At 50.9% G+C, this 25,096-nt stretch overlaps 1 protein-coding gene across 1 annotated transcript in view; it reads right to left on the bottom strand.

Annotated features, from left to right (window-relative positions):
* The window catches only part of LOC135826646 (fibrillin-3-like), a gene marked incomplete at its 3' end in the record, with an annotated part of 35,521 nt that overhangs the window by 6,486 nt on the left and 3,939 nt on the right, over positions 1–25,096 (bottom strand). Inside the window, exons 3-9 of the mRNA XM_065339249.1 lie at positions 23,313–23,423; positions 21,906–22,340; positions 13,866–14,066; positions 12,411–12,659; positions 10,455–10,730; positions 3,127–8,499; positions 981–2,345 (exon numbers count right to left, since the gene is read on the bottom strand). Of these exons, the coding sequence (XP_065195321.1) occupies positions 981–2,345; positions 3,127–8,499; positions 10,455–10,730; positions 12,411–12,659; positions 13,866–14,066; positions 21,906–22,340; positions 23,313–23,423 (8,010 nt within the window). The remainder of the gene's footprint in view (positions 1–980; positions 2,346–3,126; positions 8,500–10,454; positions 10,731–12,410; positions 12,660–13,865; positions 14,067–21,905; positions 22,341–23,312; positions 23,424–25,096) is intronic.

Raw genomic sequence — 25,096 nt, 5'->3', positions numbered from 1 at the left:
CTACAACATATGGGCCAAGCGCGGTCATCCGGTCTTATAAAATGGCGCTTTTACTGACAGTTTGCATACAAATCCCCATCTAGTAGGGCGCAGTCACCCAGTTTCAGTGGAAGTGCATGAGTTTGATTGGGAATGAAGGAGGAAGAGAGAGTGACAGCTTCCTCGGACCAAGACCATTCGACTCAGCACCCCGAAGACTACTACAACTGGTGAAAATTTGATTTTAGGCTTAATTTCCCGTTTAAATTTGCGGTGCAAAGACCTCAGCAGAGTTACCGTATTTCCCCGATTATAGGTCGCACTCGATTATAAGTCGCACCCGCATTTCAAGGTTTGAGAAATAATTATAGTTTTGATATAATTGACTTCAGTAGTAAGTCATGCTCGATTGTAAGTCGCACCCCCTTTTCACCCTTCATTTTTAGTGTAAAAAGGTGTAAGACTTATAATCGGGAAATATGGTAACCTTGGCGATGCTCAGAACTCAACGGAGCATGTACAAAACTTGTTGACTCTCGCAATCCTAAGACCTAGGCAGAGTGTGTACAAAACATGTTGACCTTCACGGCGCTAAAACCTCAGCAGAGCAAGTGCATACGGTAATAATTCTGTAGACGCTCGCACCGCTAAGACCTGGGTGCGTTCCTTGACACGTTCCCCAGACCCACTACACACACAGGTCTCATGCAGCATATTGACGGGTCATCCTTGTACAAGTACAGTCAGACCTCGCAATAACCGCACACATCCGGTTTCCACAAAAATACCCGGATAGGCGGGGGAACAGCATATGCTGTAAATGCTGTAAATCGGTAGCCAACGATTTTCTTCCGGATGGCCAGGGATCCGCATAAAAGAGGACCGGATAAGCGAGGTCTGACCGTACTGCCTTGAGATACTACCGGAACGTCTTTCAATCGATCCACTCCCGAACAGTTGTTCAACACACAATACCTTGCCACACAAACACAGTGTCTTACCTATGAGGCGGAGCGCTGTGCAGTTGATACCGTCACCAGTGAAGTCCGACAGGCAACGGCACGTGAAGTTGAGCGCCGGTATGCTGGACGTGCCGTTGCCAGTGTGACAGGTGGCAAACTGGCTGCAGTTGTGCGTCCTGGACAGGCATGGCTCCTGCACGTCGCAGCCACCCGCGCCGTCGCTGACGAAGTAGAGCGGACATCGGCACGTGTACGAGCCGTCTGTGTCTATGCAGTCGGCCGGCTGGCGGCATGCGCTCAACGTGCGGTTTTCACATTCGTTCACGTCGTCGCAATAGTCGCCGTCCGCCGATTCCCGTTCGTAGCCAGTGTTACACGGACAGCTGAAGGAGCCGTTGGAGTTCACGCAGTACGAACGCTTTGCCGCACACGGAGACGACTCGCACTCGTCCACATCCATGCAGTGCGTGCCATTGCCCTTGTACCCAGTTGGACAGGAGCATGCAAAGCTGCCGGCGGTGTTTGTGCAAATACCGACCGCCGTATCGCAAGCATGCACTCCAATGCTACATTCGTCCACATCCTCACAGTGAGTCCCATTACCAGTATATCCTTGCTTGCACGAGCAGCCAAAACTACCAGCTTTGTTCATACAATCAGCGCTAGTATCACACGAACCTTTCAATTCACATTCGTCCACATCATTACAGGTTGCATTCAAACCGGCCAAGAATCCACGTTCACACGAACACGTGAAAGAGCCGTAGGTGTTGGCGCAAAGACTGTTTGGAGAACAGGAGTGTGGCCAAGAACATTCATCAACATCCTGACAGTGTGTGCCATTACCATAGTAACCAGCACGACATATACATGTGTAGCTACCCTCGGTGTCATTACAGCTGGCATGGCGGTCACATAATGTACTGCCGAGAACGGTCACATCAGACTTGGTGGAGTCCTCGGCGATGACTGCTTGGGTCAGTGCGCATTCGTCAATATCGATACAGAACTGTCCATTTCCTGTATAACCTACAGAACATGTGCATGCATAGCTTCCTTGGCTATTGTTACAGTCGGCATTTCTATTACACTGGTGAGCTGATGATGATTGTGATGGGAGTTGACATTCATCAACATCTGTACAGCTTGTTCCATTCCCAGTGTAGCCAGTTGAGCAAGCGCAGGAGAAACTTCCGACGCTGTCTGAACAGTGTGCGTTCGGAGAACAGCGGTGCTCGCCATTCTGACACTCGTCCTCGTTGTCGCAGAACAGTCCGCTGCCTCGGTAACCCGGCCTGCATGCACACGTGTGACCACCCGCGGTGTTGGAGCAGGTGGCGTTGGCGTGGCAACCATGGCTGCCATCCAAGCACTCGTTGGTGTCCTGGCAGTGCGTTCCGTTTCCTGAACGAGCGACAACAGCACAAGTGGAATAAAAGGGTCATGAAGTGAATTCAAATCCAGGTCTAGGCCTGGTTGTTTGAAACATGCAACCCAACAGACAATGTGCATCAGATCTAGTGTGTATGTGTCTTGTTTTCTTGCATTCACGTCTAGTGACATGCAAGCAACTATCCTCGCGATGGTGTTTTGACCATAAAACTATTAAAGCGATACATTGGTTAATGTGCGCAATCCTGATGATGGCTCCGGGCCGAAATTTGGATCAAGATGTTGTAATTTGCAGCAAAGAGACCACTTGAAGATGGTGTGTGTAAGGTGTTTCATTTGATACACTGGGCTAAAAAATACACCGCACAAATAGGCAAGACGTTTCATTGGATCTAGTTGTATCTAGTTCACTTGAAAAGCATGCACGTAAACCGGTTTGTGAAATTTCTTAAGCACCCTGCCCCCCTCTCCCCTGCCCCCCTCTCCCCTGCCCCCCTCTCCCCTGCCCCCCCCCCCGTCTCCCCTGCCCCCTCTCCCCTGCCCCCCTCTCCCCTGCCCCCCCCTCTCCCCTGCCACCACAACCACGTAGCACAGTGTTATTACAGGCGCGTGCGCCGGTGCCCTTCAAGGGGGGGGGGTTCCGGGGCCTCCCCGGGAAATTTTTCAAAAAATGAAGCAAAATCCTGCATTTTGAGCGAAAGGGGGGGGGGGGGGGGTCCGGGCACCCAGGAACCCATACGCGGCACGCGCCTGTATTATAACACAATGCTGGTCTCTGCAGGATAATACTCACCGCTGAATCCAGTTGTGCAGACACAGGAGTAGCTGGCCTCGTTGTTCCGACAGGAGCTGCCGTTGTTGCCGCAGAGACTGAGCGACGGCGGACTGGCATTACATTCATCAATGTCCGCACAGTGCTCTGCCCCGGTGATTCCAGTAGCTGTGGCCGAATACCCGCTCTTGCACTCACACGTGTAGGAGGCCACCGTATTGCGACATTCGGAGTTGGTCACGCAACTCGCGCGTCCCAACAAACACTCGTCCACGTCCGTGCAATTGTGGCCTTCGACCGCCGACGTGGATTGATAGCCGACATTGCAGCTACACTTGTAACTACCAACAGTATCTGTACAGCCAGCGTTTCCATCGCAACGATGTGCGCCAGTCGTGCATTCATCTATATTCGTACACAGTGTTCCATTGCCACTATACCCACTGGCACACCGGCAAGCAAACGAGCCCTCCTTATTGGTGCACTCGCCGTTAGCGTCGCACGGATTCGTGTAACACTCGTTCACGTCTTCACATCTGCCGTTGCTAGCCTTCACGTACCCAGCGACACACGGGCATGTGAAACTGCCGTTTGTATTACTGCACACTGCGTTGTTGCTGCAGAGACTGCTCGACGGAGGACTGGCATTACATTCATCAATATCCGCACAGTGCTCTGCCCCGGTGATTCCAGTAGCTGTGGCCGAATACCCGCTCTGGCACTCACACGTGTAAGAGGCCACCGTATTGCGACATTCGGAGTTGGTCACGCAACTCGCGCGTCCCAACGAACACTCGTCCACGTCCGTGCAATTGTGGCCTTCGACCGCCGATGTGGATTGATAGCCGACATTGCACCTACACGTGTACCTGCCAGAGGTATCTGTACAACCGGCGTTTCCATGGCACTGGTGTGCGCCAGCCGTGCATTCATCTATATTCGTACACAGTGTACCATTGCCATAATAGCCACTGGAACACCGGCAAGAAAACGAGCCCACCTTGTTGGTACACACACCGTTCGGGTCGCACGGAAGCGTGTAGCATTCGTTCACATCTTTACAACTGCCTTTGCCGTCGCTAGCCTTTACATAGCCGGCGATGCACGGGCATGTATAACTGCCCTGTGTGTTACTGCACGCTTGATTAGTCACGTTACACATGTGGCTTCCCTGATCACACTCGTCAACATCATCACAATTCGAACCATTGCCGGCAAAGCCCAACTGACAGCCACAACTAAAGGAGCCAATAATATTCGTACAATGTCCGTGGTGATGGCATGGTGCGACAATACACTCGTCGACATCAGTGCATACAGCATGGCCATCGGCTACAGCCGCGAAATACGAATATCCATTGTTGCACTTGCAGGTGAAGCTGCCTCGTGTGTCCGTGCAAGCGGCATTCGAATCACATGTGTGAGTGCCAAGCATGCACTCGTCAGCATTTCTACAGTCGGACCCATTACCTTGGTAACCATTGTCACAGGCACAGCTGAACGAGCCGACATTGTTCGTACAGGCTCCGTGATCGTGGCATGGTCTGCGGTTGCATTCGTTCACGTCTTTACAACTGCCGTCACTAGCCTTCGCGTAGCCGGCGATACATGGGCATGCGTAGCTGCCCTGTGTGTTACTGCACGCTTGATTAGTCACGTTACACATGTGGCTTCCCTGATCACACTCGTCAACATCATCACAATTCGAACCATTGCCGGCAAAGCCCAACTTACAGCCACACCTAAAGGAGCCAATGGTATTCGTACAATTTCCGTGGTGATGGCATGGTGCGACAATACACTCGTCGACATCAGTGCATACAGCATGGCCATCGGCTACAGCCGTGAAATACGAATATCCATTATTGCATTTGCAGGTGAAGCTGCCTCGTGTGTCCGTGCAAGCGGCATTCGAATCACATGTGTGAGTGCCGAGCATGCACTCATCAGCATTTCTACAGTCGGACCCGTTTCCAAGGTAACCCTCGTCACAGGCACAGCGAAACGAGCCGACGCTGTTGGTGCACGTTCCGTGATTGTGGCACGGTCTGCGGTCACATTCATTCACATCCTTGCATGTGCCATTGCCGTCGCTAGCCTTCTCAAACCCGGCGTTACATGCACAAGTGAAGCTACCCGGGGAGTTGCTGCACGTTGAATTGCTGGGACAGTTCTCACCCAAACACTCATTAATGTCGCCGCACATTGTTTTCCCGTCTCCACTGTAGCCATTGTTACAGCTGCACTGAAACGAGCCAATGCTATTCGTGCAGGTACCATCGGTGTGACACGGCTTGTCATAACATTCGTTTACGTCGCTGCAGCTCCTGCTTCCGTCCTTCGCCGGGTAGAAGCCCGGAACGCAGGGGCAGGAGTACGAGCCGGCCGAGTCGACGCAGCTCGTGTTGGCGAGACAGGCGTGCGTTCCCTTGGCGCACTCGTCCACATTCGAACACAGCTCGCCGTTTCTGACGTACCCTGTGCTACACGCGCAACTGTAGCTCCCAAAGCTGTTCGTGCACACGCCGTTCACTGGGCACGGCTTCCGGTTGCATTCGTTCACGTCCCCGCATGCGCCGCTGCCATCCGAGGCCGACATGAAGCCGGGATTGCACGGGCAAACGTAACTGCCCGGCGAGTCCGTGCAGGTGGCGTTTGAGTGACAGGTGTGAGCTGTTGGTGCTGTAAGGCTGCATTCGTTGATGTTAGTGCAGTTCCTGCCCGTTCCGGCATAACCAACTTGGCATTTACAGCTGTACGAGCCGTCCGTATTGGTACAGACTGCGTTACGACCGCACGGTGCGCTGTTGCATTCATCAATATCCGTACATCCTCCACCGGTCGCAGGCGCATAACCGACTTTGCAGGGGCAAACAAAGCTGCCATCCGTATCGCTGCAGTTGGCCTGGGCAGGGCAATTGTCAGTTTTGAGAGTACATTCATTAACATTTGTGCAGTGCGTGCCATTTCCCGAATAGCCGAGCTGGCACAAGCACTGGAACGATCCGACAGTGTTTTTGCAGTTGGCGTTTGCGTCACACGGCTTTCTGTTGCACTCGTCCTCGTCGTTGCACTGAACCCGTGCGTCGCCATAGTAACCCGACGAGCACGTACACTCGTAACTGCCCACCGTGTCGACGCAGCGTGAGTTCGCGGCGCACAGCCTGCCCAAGGTCGTGGTGCCAGTGGCGGGAAGCGGAAACGGAATGAAACCGCCGCCGCCTCCTTCGCCTCCCTGGAAGGGAATCAGCGGCGGCTGGGTAGGAATCACCATGGTGACGTTACACTCGTCGATATTGGAGCAACGAACGCCGTCTCCGGTGAACCCGGCGCTGCACGTGCAGGTGAAGCTGCCCACGCTGTTCTTGCATGTTGCGTTGGCGCTGCAGTCGTGTGCATCGCTGCTGAGTGAGCATTCGTCGTCGTCAACGCACTTCTGTGCGCGGGTCTTCACGTAGCCGCGGTTGCAGTGGCACGAGTACGAACCGTTTGTGTTGCGGCACACTGACTCACTCGGGCACGCCGTTGGGTCATTGCATTCGTCAACGTCAGAGCAGCTGTTCCCCTCGTACCCAGGGGTGCAGTGGCACTTGTAGGAACCGATAGCGTTCTCGCACCAGGAGCGTTGCGGGTCGCAGGCGTGCAAGCCGGTAAAGCACTCGTTGTCGTCACGACACACGGGCGTGGTGCTCACACTGCTGCCCTGTGCAGTGTCGTCGGCGTGCGCGGAGTACCCGCTGGCACATGGACACGTGTACGAACCGTTGTTGTTCGTACACACGGAGCCGGCGCCGCAGAGCTTCTGCGCTCGCGTCCCCTCGTCCAAACACTCGTTGATGTCCTGGCAGGTGTGGCCGTCACCCGAGTATCCAAGGCGACAGCTGCACTGGTGACCGATGAGCTGATCGAGGCAATCGGCGTTCGGGCTGCAGCTGTTCAGCTTGGGCGAGGCGCATTCGTCGATTTCCGTACAGCTCTGACGGCCATCACCGGTGAATCCCAGGTTACAGGCACAGGAGAATGAGCCAGGGCTGTTGGTGCACTCAGAGTTTTGTATACACGGCAAGTTCTGGCACTCGTTCACGTCCCCACAGTTGTTGCCGTTGAGCTCGAAACCTAGTCGACAGCGGCAGTTGAACGAGCCTGGCGTGTCCACACAGGTGGCGTTGCGGCCGCAAGCCGGCCGTCCGCTCGCACCACTTAAACACTCGTTGATGTTCACACAAGTGCCGCTGCTGCTGTCCAGGACATAGCCGTAGTGGCATTGGCATGTGAAGCTGCCTGCCGTGTTCTCGCAGCGCGAGAGCGTGGGGCAGCTGGTCACATTCCTACCGCACTCGTTCACATCCACACAGCTGGTGGTCGAGTCGATCGAATGTACATAGCCGCTCCTGCAGCCACACGAGTAGGTTCCAAACGTGTTGTTGCACGTTGTGGTGGTCAAGTCACACTTGTGAGCCGATGTGCTGCATTCGTCATTGTCCTGGCAAACCTGCGTGCTGCTCACGACGGCCAAACTGGTGCCCTGGTGTACGCATTCGCATTCAAAGCCTCCGGGTACATTCACGCACTCGGTGTTCAGTCCGCAATTGTGTGCACCGCTGCTACATTCATCGATATCGTCACAAGACACACCAGAGTAACCAGAGAAACAGTGACACGCGTATGAACCATTGCTGTCCATGCAGTTTGATGTTCGTGGGCAAGTTTGCACCTCAATGCACTCGTCTATATTTTCACAGCTTGTTCCATTTCCAGTGAAGCCAGCCTGACAACTACAAGAGTAGCTACCTTCAAAGTTACTGCAGTCAGCGCCCAGCACGGGGCATTGGTGTGTTCCGGACTGGCATTCATTTTCATCATCACATGTGTACCCGTCGCCAACATAGCCAGTTGGACAGATGCAGCTGTAAGTCGAAGCTGTACTTGTGCTGGTGGCGGCGGTACTAGGGTTGGGTGTGCACGAGGCTCTGCTATCACACGTTCTACCTTGTCTCAGGCACGGGTCCTTGGGATTGCACAGTGTACCGTTGCCCGTGAATCCAGCCTTGCAGCGACAGCTGAACGTTCCCGGAGTATTTTGACACACGCCGTTATCTGTATTGCAATGATGCGTGCCAAGCGAACATTCGTCGTCGTCGATACACGCCGTAGCGTTATCGGTGTACCCGGCTGCTGGGCACTTACACGCGTAAGAGCCGTAGGTATTGATGCAGAACGATGGCGGTTTAAGGTGACAGCGATGCGTGCCCAGGGCGCATTCGTCCACAGTGTCACACACACTGCCGTTGCCAGTGAAGCCAGCTTGGCAGTTGCACGTGAAGGACCCCGGGGTGTTGTCGCAATGCGCTTTGTGAGAGCATCCCGCCCCGCCATTCGCACACTCGTCAATGTCTGCAACAAGGACCGGAAACAGAAACAGTCACATATATAGGTCAGTGACAGATAGAAATCAGAACTCAGTATGGTCATGTACAGTCGACCTACCCTTATAATGATATTAAGTTTGTGATTTGGTTTGACAGAAAAATATCGTTATAAGGGTAATAATTATCGTTATAGGGTAATATCATTATAAGGGTAATATCATTATAGGGTGTGCAATTTGAAACTCGGATGTTGAGCCATAAATAAATGTAAAAGAGAAAAGGACATATGGATACGAGTTAAGAGTAACTCTCCATCACTGTAACATGATACTATATACAGTCAGAAAGGTTAGCGCTACGGAGATGTGTTGAAGTTAGGTGTCAGGACGTCGAATGTCTCAGTACTCTGTCAGTTTTGTGCCTAGTTATTGCACTTTCTGACTGTATATAGTATCATGTTACAGTGATGGAGAGTTACTCTTAACTCGTATCCATATGTCCTTTTCTCTTTTACATCATTATAGGGGTTATCGTTATAAGGGTTATATCGTTATAAGGGTTATAATTATACGGGTAATATCATTATAAGGGTGATATCGTTATAGGGGTTATAATTTTAAGGGTAATATCGTTACGAAGTAATGGTTTTTTTTGGTAATATCGTTATAGGGGTTATCGTTATAGGGGTTATCGTTATAGGGGTTATCGTTATAGCTTATAAGGGTAGGTCGGCTGTACAGTGATACTCCCCAGATCCGTACGTCCCTAATCCTGGCATGGCCGTCTACCAGGCACATTTTTTACCCATTTAGAGTCACAGAATTGGCATTTCTATGAAAAAAAGGCCCCACAAACTATTGATTGGCATAAAAAGTGTTACTTGTATATGTACTGTACGTACTACATGCAGTGCGCAGAGTAAATCGGCAAGTTCCGAGTTATGGGCGTGTTACGGAATGTCAGCCATTCCGTTCCCCGGGACGCAGGACACAAAGGACAAGACAAGTTTGTTTTACATGATATATTTTGACATTACGGACATGAAGACTACACGGAAAGGGACGAACAAGAAGACTGACAAAAGGACTCTCGCCTACAAAATCGCGCATGCTCATATCGCACATGCACGCGACTAGACGAGACCGTTTGGGGAATGCCATCACACATGAAAACAACACAATCTTTTCACAACAGGCAATTCCTAGCTACGGGCGGTGTTCGCTCCCGACCTATCCGGATCTGGGCACTTTCACTGTATGTGTCAAGAATGGAGAGAGATGAATCTCAGCTTACAATGGCTCAGCCTTTGAGAGAGAGTTTGCCCTGTAATGTTGGCTTCAAAAGCAAGAAAACGCAGCAAATATTGACGATTCACCCTCAAGGACTAAGACACCGTCGCACCTCCTAAAACGGTGGGAGGCGAGCAGGTAACAGTTACGACAAAGTTTGTCAAAGACCAAAAATCTCATTCAGTGCCCCAATACGGAGGCCTTGAGTTCCCAATACTCTGTGGGGAAGAGGGTGGGGGCTTGTGCCAGGCCGATTGCGTTTTTAATGCACTGCGGGGAGGGGTTGCCCTCGTGCAAAGACACGAGTTTCCAAATCGCTGTGGGGCAGAGTTGGGCGAGGGAAGCGGTTCCCTCCTGCCAGGCCACCCGTTTCCAGTTCACTGCGAGTTACAGCATGGTTGGAAACGTGCTTTGAGTTCCAGACTGAACTCGACCCTGCAACCCTCTGTTTCTCAGCCATGGTCTTAATCTACAGTCTTACCTCTGTAATCCAGCACTTTATAGACCAGCATTATTTTCAGTTACCAAGATGTCCTGTTCATGCACACTGCAGCAGCAAATCAGATTTTCCAGTCCAGCACCCTCCCTAATCCAGCAGAATATCCTTAGCACAAATGGTGCTGGACTATACCGGGACCACTGTATCCCCGCGTGCCTGCCTTGAAATATGCCCACAGATAGCCAGACTAACCTAAGCAGGTGGACGATCCGACAAAGTTACTGTAGCCTTGCGGGCAAACGCAGAAGTAGGAGCCCGGCGTGTTGGCACAGGTGTAGTTGCTAAGGCAATCATGGCTGCCGAGAGAGCACTCATCGATTTCCGTACAGTTGGGTAGCTGATAGCCGGTCTGGCAGCCACACGTGTAGCCGGCGTCTGTTGTAGAGTTGAGCGAGCATGTTCCCTTCTTCTCGGCACACTTGTTCCCGGACCGGGTAAGGCAATAGTTGACTTGTTGGCATCCTGCATCTGAAGGAGTAGAACAAATCGTAAAACAGAAGCATGAAACCCTCAGGCAGCAGAGGAGAGAGAAACAGAGTTTCACTCATACCTCGGTTACGCGCACCCCGACGTTACAGACACTTTGGTATACTGGGTACCGTTCGGGCGAGTCTAAGTGGAAATACCACTACTATTTGGTCAAGTTTCGAGGAAATAATGATGTCATATGCCATATCTATGGCCTTTCCCCATCAAAATGTATATTATGATTCGGAGTTACGGACATATCAAAGTTACGGGCAGGGCCCCGGTCCCCAGACCGTCTGGAAAAACGAGGTACACGTATGAGTGCACAATTGAGAGAGGAGCAAAGGCAGTAGAGGACTGTCCAATAGAATCAAAACATTGTTTGGGAGAACCCCACATGCGTGCACAAGATGACGCACGCGTACATGCACTCCCAGGCACAGGCAAGTGCGCATGCATGTACGCACAGGCAGGTACGCATGCATGCACGCACAGCAAAGTGCATACACACTCAGGGGTGTGCTCGGCTCCCCTTCCAGACAACAGCAATTTTCGAAAGGTTGTACCGGTGACACCATCAGATATTTGTACATGTGACGTCATAATTACTGTTACAAAGATTGTAGGTCATCAAGAATGAACACAGTACAGCATCATATCAATTTTTTCAAAATAAGGATGAACACTGTACACGTTCTCTTTCCTTTCTAGCGCTGACATTCGTGTGCCACTGTGGTGATACTACACTTGACAGGCTGTACATACGGACTGCCTGGCTGCATATAGGCCGCGCACCAGGCCCCTACTACACAACAACTTACTAGTGCATTGTACAAGACACAGGTGCAGGATGTGCTCCCGCGAGGTTGGGCTTTCCGCAATGCATTTGTGACTTTTCAAAACCCCGGTCGAAATATTTTTTGGGGGTGCACTTGCCCCATGTGCCCCTCGCCAAGCACGCCCCTGACACTGGCGAACTTATGCACGTCCCCACACACAAACACACCAGCTCCTCTCTCCCTAACCTGCAACCTCTCGATTGGAAGTCGACTGCACATACCACTGCACCATATGGGCACACGCACACACACACACGCACACGCACACACACACACACACACCTCAGACCTCAGACATGCCCATCGCGGGAGCGATGATAGCGAACAGCTATGTTAGACATAGCAACTTGTGCTGGGATTACACCATTCAACAGCTTGCAAGGCTGATGAATTGACCGCCACTATTTTTAGCCTGGTATCCACCACACAGCTGTTTGAAGTGACTTTTTCTGGCCAGTGAATTCCTATTTTTCATTTTTCCATTTTTTCCATTTTTTTCTACACACACACCACACCACATACTCCGGCATACACTGGCTGTTGGTAACCACCCAGGAGAATGAAAGAAAAGTCAGGAAGAGTCTGAGAAAGAGAAGAAAGACGTGTGTGACCATAATCGTCGGGAATCGAACCCGCAACCTATCGATTGGAAATCGCTGCACATACCACTGCACCATATGCACATACCAACCACTGCACCATATACCACTGCACCATATGGGACACACACACACACACACACACGCACGCACACACACGCACACACACGCACACACACACGGGGGCGTTCAGAAACCCGCACTCACACTCACATGCAGCACACCAGAAAGACGAGTCTCACCAGTAGCAGTGTCTCTCCAGTGCTTGGGACAGGCACATGTATATGATCCCGGCGTGTTAGTGCAGATTGAGTGTCTTGCACAGGAGAGCGGATAGCCGGGAAGGTTGCATTCGTCAATATCCTGACACTGATGGGCAGTTTCGTTGAACAACTGCCCGCTGGCCTTGCATTGGCACACCGGTGTCTTATACGGGGAGCACCAGGAATCAGATGGGCAGTATGATGCGTTTCGGTTACACACGTTGTCAGCTGCAGGGTCGGCCGACGGGTAACATGTGCAAAACACACAAAGAAGCAATGAATCAGCGCTGCGCACGAATGAGAACCACGTGGACCCGGTCACAGGCACATAGCCAGCATCGAGCACAGAGAGGGGGGGGGGGGGGGGGTATTTGCCCCCCCTTAACATTTCGACTTAGGTTCAGCATGCACATATAGACCCTGAATGACATACAACCGCCATCCTGTACAAATGCAGCCATGCACCGCCCCCCCCCCCCCCCCACACACATAAAAGGGGGACCAGCTACGACTCTGGCGGGCCGGAAGAGCCGTATGCGTAGGACACATGTACACACGGCAGGCCTATCAGACCTTGCTTGCCCCGACCCCATGTAGCTGGACATGTTCACTGACCGGGCGAGTATTGTTCGCAGCAGATGCATTCCATAATCGTCTTGAGGAGTGCTTGGCACGCTCAGCCCTTTGTTTTGGAAAGCATTTGACTCTCCAGGAATTGTCCTGCTCATATACAGGCATGCGCCCAGTTGGACCTCCGCTCTGTGAAGCAAGTTTTTATTTATTTATTTTATTTTTACTGAACACCACAGAACTATGAGATGCTGAGCAGCGGGGGCGGTGGCTTATTGTAATTTGTAAAGTATCAGCAGCAAGACTGGAGCAGACCATACCCATGTGGTGCTGAGAACTTCACGGAACTGAGGCCGGTTTGTACGGTGTTGCACAGTCTTGTGATGTACAGGTTTTTAAAGGTTTTTTTACATTTATCTTAGCTCACAGGCAAAGACAAACAATATCATAGCGGGAGCATAGTGATGGTGAGGCGTTTTGCCCTCAGCCGATCTGAGGTCGCAGCCGTCGTTGTGATGTGCAGTCGTTGTGATGTGTGCAGTCGTTGTGATGTGCGCAGTCCCTGTGATGTGTGGAGTCGTTGTGATGGGTGCAGTCCGTGTGATGTGCGCAGTCCCTGTGATGTGTGGAGTCGTTGTGATGGGTGCAGTCCGTGTGATGGGTGAAGTCCGTGTGATGTGTGCAGTTCTTGTGTATGCGTGTCTGTATTTATTTAAGTTCGCGCACGCATGTGTGTGTATGTGTTTGGGGGGATGGGGGGGGGGGGGGATGGGGGGGGGGGGCAAGGGGCAGGGGGGGGGCAGGAGGCAGGGGGGGGGGGCAGGGGGGACTACACAGCACTTCAGTATGTACCAGCGTACTTACATATGCAGTCCACCGGTAACACTGATGGCTTTTTGTATGCGGCATAACCGTCGATCAGTTCACAGAGAGGGACATCTGTTTCGTTTTTCCCCGATTTATAGGCGGGTATCGAACCATGATTGCAGGTGTAATTCATTCTTCTGCCGATAGGTGTTGGATAAACGTTACCGAATGGGAGATACTTGTTAATCACACAATGGTCTGCAAGCAGTGAAACACACACACACAACACACAACACACGCGCACACTCAAACTCAGACATGTCCATCGCGGAAGCGATGATAGCGAACAGCTATGTCAGACATAGCAACTTGTGCTGGGATTACATCATACAACAGCTTGCAAGGCTGATGAATTGACCGCCGCTAATTTTAGCTTGGTATCCACCACATAGCTGATTGAAGTGGCTTTTTCTGGCCAGTGAATCTCTATTTTTCATATTTGTTTCCATTTATTCCATTCTTTTTTGACACACACATGCCACACGACATACTCCGGCATACACTGGCTGTTGGTTACCACCCAGGATAATGAAAAAAGAGCTAGGAGAATGAGAAAGAGAAGAAAGACGCGTGCGACCATATTCGTCGGGAATTGAACCCGCGACCTCTCGATTAGAAATCAACTGCATGTATTACTGCACCATATGGGACCCCCCCCCCCCCCCCCCGCGCGCGCGCATGCACACACATACACACGTAAACACATACACCATGTACCGTGTATACGCCCGTCGCAAGAGAAGCACGCACATCTGCAAATGCACTGGATGTGCACCCACAGATGTTCTCTTATAGCAACGATAGCGAACAAGATCTGAACGAGACAGATCAAGACTTGCGCCAGATAACTGTCTAACCCACACAACTGGCGAAGCCATGTGAATCGACCACCAATGCACACCTGGTCTACACCACACGGAGCACATCAGTATAAAACGGCCATGACAGTTACCTATGCACACCCTACACTGGCTGGGGTAACCAGTACACACACACACAAGCATACACACATGCATACATAGATAAGCACTCACACACACACACACACACACACACACACACACACACACACACACACACACACACACTCGCACAGACTCTCTCACACACACACACACACACACACACACACACACACACACCCACACACACACACACACACACACACTCTCTCTCTCTCTCCCTCTCCCTCTCCCTTTCTCTCTCCCCGTCTACTCTCTCTCTCTCTCTCTCTCTCTCCCTCCCTCCCTCCCTCCCTCCCTCTCTCCCTCTCTCTCTCTCTCTCTCTCTCTCTCTCTCTCTCTCTCTCTCTCTCTCTCTCACCCTGTGACGGGAATGGTCTTAGAGACTGCTTCTCCCATCCCCGTTGGCCTTCCAATCACATAATGACTTACACTCTTTGTGCAGGCTCTGTATGGTGATCCCCGAATTACTTATTATTATTCATGCATAATGGACAACTATTTCTCTACACACATCCTTATTCTACCTCCCACACCGTACTCTGAACACAGCAGGGAGTCGAATATGACTCCCCGCATTTATTCTGAAATATGAAGCTGGCCACGACGAGGGTTTCCCCTCAGTTCTTGGTTAGTCCAGAAGGAGTGAGTTCGATTTGTTGTGTCGTCCGGAGCTGCTAGTAAATTAGTATGCTCACTGTTACACACGCACACACGCACGCATGCACACACACACACACACACACACACACACACACACACACACACACACACACACACACACACACACACACACACACACACACACACACACACACACACACACACACACACACACACACATTATGTTGTCCCTGCCCCTTTTGGCACGTGTTTGCTGGGTCCGCGTGTTCGTTGTGCAGACTGTGCAGGTTGCGCATGCGTGCATTTGTACGTATTCTTGTTGTTCTGTGTTTGCCTTCTTCCTGAGACTCTCTTTGGAGTAAATACAATAATCAGTCCTCTGAATGTGGTGTACGTGGGATGTACCTGTGATGTGAGTGAGTAATCGGAAGGGCTATCGTCAGGTCATAAAAAACCCCGACGTAACATACTCCTAGACCTTGACCTTGACCTTGTACATTGCGTAGCAATGATAGAGCATTGTTATTTCTCCAGCCCACGACAGAATGACTGATGGCGTTTCAGGTCAGCAGGCGCAACTGTAGCCAGCAGCAGAGGGTGCCTTGGGTAGTCGACGGGCAACGGCACGCCACTCCGGACAGTTCTGGGCTGCATCGTACTATCCACATGTTGGTACCGGTGGCTCAACCGACGCAAAGTCATCCATAACGACGTCCCTCCACATCTTGCGTGGACCATGCGCGGGGCGCAGGGCTCACCACCCAGCAAGACTTCGAGTCGTCCAGGACCAAGTTTATCTTGTGCGCTTCCCAATGGGGTTTAACTGTCACACACACACACACACACACACACACACACACACACACACACACACACACACACACACACACACACACACACACACACACACACCTTGGACCTTGGACCTTGGACGCCCATCGCGTAGCGATGATGGCTCAGACGCGGCAGTGGGGGGCGTGCCTCTTCAGGTCCCCAATGCGGCCAAAGGGACGGCCACATGCGCAACGGAACTCTTTCGGTCCGGGTGGAGGAGGCTGCTGACGACACAACCGCTTCCAGGTTGGGCGATCCTGGGCTTGATGGAACCATTCTCCCTCTCCGATCTGTGCCGCAGCTAGATCAGTGACAACAACGTCACGCCATCGCTTCTTCGGACCGTGGCGGGGGCGAGTGGCATATAACTCGCCAAATACCATCTGCTGCGGAGTGCGGTGTTCCTCCATACGGGCAATGTGCCCCAGCCAGCGCAGACGATGCTGTCGGAGCAAATCGGAGATGTCAAGAGACATGCCAAATCGCCTGCCCAATTCTGCCGATGTGAGCCTGTCCTCCCACTGCTGGATCCGCGATACACCGAGGATAGACCGAATACAGGAGCGATGGAAGACGGTCAGCCGATGGACGTGGGTAGCCTTCACAGCCCATGTCTCTGCACCGTAGAACAGAGTGCTCAGGACAAAAGCGCGATATACCATGCACTTAATGCCGATGGATAAACCCCGGCACCGGAAAATCGGGGTCAGGAGGCAACCAAACACACGAGATGCCTTGGCCAAGCGGGAGGTGATCTCCACGTCCAGTGACCCATCGCAACTCACCACACTACCGAGGTAAGTAAAGCCGGAGACCATCTCCACAACCCCACCACCATCGAGGACGACATCAGGTTGTAGGTCCCCCGGGCCGACTGCTATGGCCTTTGTCTTGGCGATGCTGACAGTGAGACCCCACTGAGAGGCACAAGCGAAGGAACTCGTTTGCCAGGGTCTCCAGATGTTCTCTTGATGTGGTGTATACAGCGGCATCATCAGCGAACTGGGACTCGGTAACTTGGTACGTGTTCAGTCGCGCCTTGGTTGTTCGATCCCCAACAAGCTTCCGGCCAGGGCGTGAGCGCAGGGACACGCCGGGAACAGAAGAGCGGGAACGCCAAGACGACATTACGGCAGCAAAATACAGATTGAATAGGGTGGGGGCAAGAGTACAGCCTTGGCGAAGACCATTGTTAACATATATGTCCTCCGTCAAGCGACCAGATATACGAACCCGAGCCCTCATGCCGACATGTAGGGACCGAATCAAGCTGAGAAGGGTAGGTGGAATACCGAGCTTCCCGAGGACAAGCCACAACGCCTCACGAGGTGGAGGACGCTGGTGATGCCACACACACACACACACACACACACACACACACACACACACACACACACACACACACACACACACACACACACACACACCAACACACACACACACACTTGTTGCTCACCGCCGAAACTGGTCACGTGGGCCTCCCCGCCAGAGAGGAGAGAGATTCAAAAGGAATCTTGGAAAGATGACTCAGTTGGCTATTGAACCACCCATGGACGATACCCCCCCCCCCCCTGAAATCCCCAAACTCTGGGTGGACTTGGAAATGATCCCATTTATGGGCTCACCACACCTCAGTGTATGGGTGAGGAGAAGGTGCAGAAAAAAGGATTAACGGCATCAGGGTATCCGTTCCGGGAGCCAACTGCATTTACCCTGCACCAGTGACGGCAATACTTGCTACTAGTGTGGGTAGCTACATCAGAGTGGATCTGCTATACGCTTACCTATAGTGCGTTTCAAAAGTCCAGACCTCTGGTTTCAAAAAACCGTTAGGCCAGCATCTATACCACATAAAATCTATGATCAATTTGTGCATAAAATTTTCGAAATATGGTGTCTGTTATCCAATCGCTTAGAAATTTACATGAGAAAAATTGCGTGAGCTGCCTGAGCAATATTCCTAAGAAATTTGACAGAAAGTTCAAATCAAATTTGAATTATTCGAAAAAGTCTAGAGTTCTATACTTTTTAAGCGCACTATAGCAGCATTGATCACACTGTGACATGGGTTAATCTACGGTATTATCTCCATTGTAAGCCCAGCGCTTATATCTTTTTTCAACCAGTCTGGACCCCGGGCTTATATTAGAGACTGGGCTTCTACAAGAGACTGGGCTTGTCATTTTTCAACCACCTGATACATGCACATTGCTTATTATATTTTTCATTAAATCTGTAACACAAAGTTTCCCAGCAGGTACCAGGACTGCAGTTTTGTGCTCTCTGGTAGAGTCTACACCGAGTGAGTCTGAACTTTAGATCTCGGGATCACAGACTTTTACCGCAGCAATCAGCATGCGCGTATGTGATGGGTGACGTCAAGAGTACAGGAAAACCAGAGTGTGCAGCTCGGATGGGTGGCTGTCACGGCGGAGTTCCGCGATTACATCATTTTAGTGATGTAGTGCCTACAAGCAGGATTCAAGCAGGTCTCTTTCTGCACAACTGCAGCTCAGTTGTACGCACTACGCCATTTCTCGCCTCAGATCTGCGCCAAGTATGATGTAATCACGGAATTCCGCCGTGACAGACACCCATAGCAGAAAAGGCCCCAAGCTGCACACTCTGGTTTTCATGTACTCTTGGTGACGTCAAACATGCATGGGCATGATCCATGCAGTTAGTTCTCCATTATAATTATTAAATAATTATAAGCCCTGCGCTTATATTGGAGACTGCGCTTGTATATCGTCGGAGCACTATTGGAGTGCGCTTATAATAGAGACTGGGCTTCTACAAGAGACTGCGCTTGTAAGAGAGATAATACGGTAATGCGACAATCTCTCCTCCTTTTCTCCTGCATGTGCTCTCAGACTACACTTTAGCACCCTCGATAGCCATTACACGAACCAAACCAACTCCAAACAACGAAGGGGTTACGGGTAACTTGTGGAATTGTTAGCGTGTGTAGTGGCTAGCGAGGATAGTAATGCGTTGGCTGAGAGCGCATAAAGGGAACGAAGAGGGGGAATAGCTGCATTTTTGAACAGCCTACAGTCCATTCCAAAACTATAGACGCGCAGTGTTTTGAAATATTTCAAATTTGGCCGGAACTTTTTCAGAATAGTTTTCGGAATATTGCTCAGGTCCGCTACACAATTACTCTCATAATTATAGTTTCTAAGCCACTGGATAACAGACGCCCAATTTCGAAAAATTTATGCACAAAGTGATCACAGATCTTATGTGGTATAGATGCTGGCATAACTGTTTTTGCCTAGGTACGCGTCTATAGTTTTGAAATGAACTGTAATGGTACCGTTCGCACAGTTAATCTAGCCAGAGGTAGTCCACGTTTAATTAACAGGTAGGTTTACCTTGAACAGAAACTATACGAACCCTGTAGCAACAAAGGTGGCATGTGCAACATTACAATATTAAAGGGGAAGTTAAGGCAAAAATTAAAATTTCACCAGTTGTAGTCTTCGGGGTGCTGAGTCGAATGGTCTTGGTCCGAGAAAGCTGAGACGCTCCCTTCCTACTTGAATCCCAATCGAACTCGCGCACTTCCACCGAAACTGGGTGACTGCGCCCTACTAGATGGGGATTTGTATGCAAAATGTCACTAAAAGCGCCATTTCGTTCTTATAAAAGCACGGATGACCGCGATTGGCCCATATGTTGTACTCTTTTGGACGCTGAGTCGACTGGTTTTGGTCCGAAAAGGCTGCGATGCAGCGTTCCTCCTTTATTCCCAATCGAACATGGTTGAACAAGCGGTCACGTGCTCCTGCGTACACCAGTCAGCTGGTCACCGTGCCTGTAGGGTACAACTTACTAGCCTGTTTGACCTTTTTTGGGTGCAGTCCTGTCACTCGAGTTGAACTCGAGTTGAACCTTGGTGTGAAAGTTCTCGCCTGCTGGCGTGGTGACCAGGTGATTTGGGCACCCAGGAGCACGTGACCGCTTGTTCAGCCATGTTCGATTGGGAATAAAGGAGGAACACTGCATCGCAGCCTTTTCGGACCAAAACCAGTCGACTCAGCGTCCAAAAGACTACAACATATGGGCCAATCGCGGTCATCCGTGCTTTTATAAGAACGAAATGGCGCTTTTAGTGACATTTTGCATACAAATCCCCATCTAGTAGGGCGCAGTCACCCAGTTTCGGTGGAAGTGCGCGAGTTCGATTGGGATTCAAGTAGGAAGGGAGCGTCTCAGCTTTCTCGGACCAAGACCATTCGACTCAGCACCCCGAAGACTACAACTGGTGAAATTTTAATTTTTGCCTTAACTTCCCCTTTAAAGCGGCCAAGCCATTTGGCAACAGGCCCAACGCTATCTGGCTTAAGTGTACCCACTAACCGAACTTGCGCACGCACGCACGCACGCACGCACGCACGCACGCACGCACACACACACACACACACCATTGGACCATTGGACGCCCATCGCCGGAGGCGATGATAGCGATGCTACAGCAGAAGCCATAGCAACTTGTGCTGGGATTGCACCATTCAACAGCTTGCAAGGCTGAAGAATTGACCGCCACTATTCAGCCTGGTCTACACCACACAGCTATGAAGTGGCTTTTTTTCTGGCCAGTGAATCCCTACTTTTTGGTCTTTTGTATTCTTTTCCCGCACACAAATCACACCACATACTCCGGCATGCACCGGCTGTTGGTAACCACCCAGGAGAATGAAAGAAAAGTCAGGAAGAGTCTGAGAAAGAGAAGAAGGACGCGTGTGACCATGATCGTCGGAAATCGAACCCGCAACCTATCGATTGGAAATCGCTGCACATACCACTGCACCATATGGGACACCCACACACCCACACACGCACACGAGCACACACGCACACACACACACATGCATGCACACACACACGCACACACACACACGCGCGAGCGCATGCGCGAGCGCGCACACACACACACACATATGCACACGCACACACATACACACACACACACCTTTTTTGACCTTTTGATGCACATGAATGATAGTGATGCTACTGCAGAAGACATAGCAACTTGTGCTGGGGCTGAACCATTCAACAGCTTGCAAGGCTGAAGAATCGACTGCCACAATTCAGCCTGGTCTACACCACACAGCTATGAAGCGGCTTTTCTAGTCAATGAATCCTTACTTTTTGGTCTTTTTTCATTTCTCCCACCGCCCACACCACACCACATATTCCGGCATGCACTGGTAACCGCCCAGGAGAAGGAAAGGAAAGTCAGCAGGAGTCTGAGAAAGAGAAGAAAGACGTGTGTGTGTGTGTGCGCACGCGCGTGTGTGTGCGTGCGTGCGTGCGTGTGTGTGTGTGTGTGTGTGTGTGTGAGACTTCACTTCATAGCTGTGTGGTGTAGACCAGGCTGAATAGTGGCGGTCACTTCTTCAGCCTTGCAAGTTGTTGAATGGTGCAATCCCAGCACAAGCTGCTATGGCTTCTGCTGTAGCATCGCTATCATCGCCTTCGGCGATGGGCGTCCAATGGTCCAATGGTGTGTGTGTGACTCGGCATCCCGAAGACTGCAACTGGTGAACAATTGATTCTAGCCTTTACTTCCCCTTTAATATCGTACCGAGTGCAGCTTCACAACTCTCACCTGAGCATCGTATATCACGAATGGTGTCCAGCGGCATGCCAATTGCGAGTCTCCAGGCATGGTATGGAGCTGTGGAATCCTTGTGGCTCCGACAATCAACGGTTGTCTTGGGGAGCGAATCGGAGTAGGGTTGTCTTAACTGTATGCCCTGGCTCTTGTTGGCGCAGTCGATTTGGACCTGAGCGTACAGCCGGTGGCCGTCGTCGGAAGCGTTATTGACGGCGATCACGACACCACCGCCAGCAATCGTGCCGGACACGCTTGGGCAGACCATGGCGACGCAGGTCGGATATGGGCGGATCAGCTCGGCGTTCGGGCCGCACTGCACGGTCTGCGGATGTCTCGGCAGATAGCCCGGCTTGCACGTCCGGTTGAATTTATGATTGGGAAGCACTTCCCACCTGTGCACGCCATCTTGCAAGTATACGCAACGATCTGTTCAAAAGCACAGAGCATTCAAAATGCACACTCAGATTCCTGTTGGTTTGCGTTTGAAAATCTTCATTTTACACATGCATTTTCCTGATTTCTTCTGCAGTTTTGTATTGCATCTTAATCCATTGTGTTAGTCTTTGCCTGTATAAGAGGCTTACTGAGTAAAAAAAAAAACGAGTGTCGCTGTCGCAGCTCGTCGCAGGTGTCGCATGTCACATCGTATGAAGTTGTATTGTGGATCGGCCTTAAGTGTGCAGCACTTCTGTAACTCATTGGCCCCAGTCCTCCTGTATCCGATTTGTTGTTGTTGTGCTGTCATTGGAAGAAAATTATGCATCAATAGAACTACATGAAACACCCTGCACACACCATCCTCAAATCAAGTGGTTCGCTGTAAATTTAATACTAATGTCTCAATAAAATGCAGTACTTTTACATGCCTGCAATGGAGCTTGCGTACCTTAAGAGTTAAAAGAGATATCAAAGTACAGCAACAACAACTTTAGCACAAGCCCTTACAGGAATTTCAGATTGACTGCACATGTGCATATGCACATGTATGTACACGCATGCACGAATGAACACACGCACGTACATGCACGCGCGTGCACACACACACACACACACACAAAACACAAGTGCTGCTGCCCACTCACATACCCGCGCCCTCACTTACACACAAGCTAGCCCAAGCGCGCACATGCACACACAACATTTGCACAACACACAGTCACAGATGCACACAAACACTCCTGCACCCACCCATTCACACGCAGACAGACAGACAGACAGATGGATGGACAGATGGACAGACACACACACACACACACACACACACACACACACACGTCGGCACACACACACACACACATACGCGCATGCGCGGAAAACGCATGCACACATGTAGGAGGACATTTTCTATGGCTGCGTCGGTTGGCCTCTAGGCAGCCAACTGGCTGCGAGCTATCTCACCTTTGCATGTAAACATAGTTGAGTTGTTGATAAAGTCTTTACGAGATCCAATAGGACAATCACAAACGTATGAGCCAACAGTGTTTTTACAGACCGCATTCGATCCAGGGCCTAACCAAACAGTTGAACAACAACAAAACATAGGTTGGAATGGACTCGGATGGAGAGCCAAGGATAAGTTTATAGTAAAGAACACAGGACGAAGAAACAACAGTTAGCTGTAAAACGCCAGTGCCGTCGGTCAGTGTCGTGCAATGTTATGGCAGGAGCTGATTGTTTAGTAACTGGTGGTGTTAGTGGACATTATAGCGTAACTTGTAGTTTCTTGGTCCGTTTTTTCTTTACTATAAACATAGGCTCAGTCGACTCTACTTATACAATACCACACATGTGTACGGGGTGTTGCCGTTAGCCTAGCCACTAGAGAGAGAGAATAGCTGACACATTCTAGGTAGTGCGGTCAAGAGTTCATTCCGAGTCAGCTTTAAATTGTGTTGTCTTGGGGATGGGTACGATAGCTGGTGTCATAATTCAGCCTCCAGATCCGGAAAGGGGACTTTGGTAGTTTGTTTTTGAATTCTTTATTCTCATGACGGCACCATCGCCAATGAGAGATAAGTTTAGTTTCGCGCAGTATTGCGAAAGTGCACTTGAAAGTTGACTTTCCCTTATAAAGTGATGTAAAATAAACACTTTTTCAATCGCCCATATATAGGATTTTACACCGTGATCTGCGGGAGGACAGAAACGCGATTCCACAGATAACTCACAATGCTCAAAACAAGACATAAGCCCCCCTTTTTGGATCGAGAGGCTCGTATAAGATGTACCATACGTACGAGTATTGTGTGATGTGTGTTGCGCGCATTATTTGGTGAATACAAGAGTACGCGTTGTCAGAAGGGAGAACCTGCTTCCACCTGTGGGTGCCTGCATGCGTGTGTGTGTGCATGCGCGCACGCGCGCACGTGTGTGTGTTTGTGCGTGTGTGTGTGTGTGCTTGTGTGTGTGTGTGTGTGTGTGTGTGTGTGTGTGTGTGTGTGTGTGTGTGTGTGTGTGTGTGTGTGTGTGTGTGTGTGTGTGTGTTCCATCCTCACCCACTGCTGAAGAGGCCCAGCGCTGCCTTCGCTATCTTACGAACGGGAAAGCTGCTGGAAGCTCCGGCATTCTACCGGAAATGGTCAAATACAACTGCGACCTATTCTATGCCAATCTGTTTAAGCTCATTACCGCGGTTTGGGAGGAGGGCGTAGTACCGCAAGATTGGGTGAATGCTGAGATAATACCGATACCCAAGAAGGGTGACCTCACTAGCTGCGACAACTGGCGTGGCATCGCACTCCTCGACGTCATTGGCAAGCTGTTCGGACGCCTGCTGCAAAACCGATTGCAGAAAGTCGCCGAAAGTGTGCTGCCTGAATCACAGTGTGGTTTCCGGAAAGGTCGCTCCTGCACGGACATGACGTTTGTTGTTCACCAGGTTGTAGAGAAGTGTCACGAGCACCAATCCAAGGGATTCCTGGTGTTTGTCGATTTGAGGAAGGCATACGATTCTGTTCCGCGTGCTGCACTGTGGATTGTCCTGCTGAAGCTGGGAGTCCCGGAGCAACTGGTCAGCCTTCTGAAGTCTTTTCACGACAACATGACAGCCACGATCATCGTTAATGGTTCCCCCACTGAAGGCTTCCCAGTGTGCAACGGATTGCGCCAAGGGTGTACAATTGCACCAGTCCTTTTCAACTTGTTTGCTGGTGCAGTGATGGAACGTTGGTGCGCACGCGTCC

The sequence above is a fragment of the Sycon ciliatum genome, chromosome 10, assembly GCF_964019385.1.
Source record: "Sycon ciliatum chromosome 10, ocSycCili1.1, whole genome shotgun sequence".
Classification (NCBI taxonomy): domain Eukaryota; kingdom Metazoa; phylum Porifera; class Calcarea; order Leucosolenida; family Sycettidae; genus Sycon; species Sycon ciliatum.
Note: the sequence above shows the minus strand (reverse complement) of the source record. Positions and strands in the feature narration are given on the sequence as shown.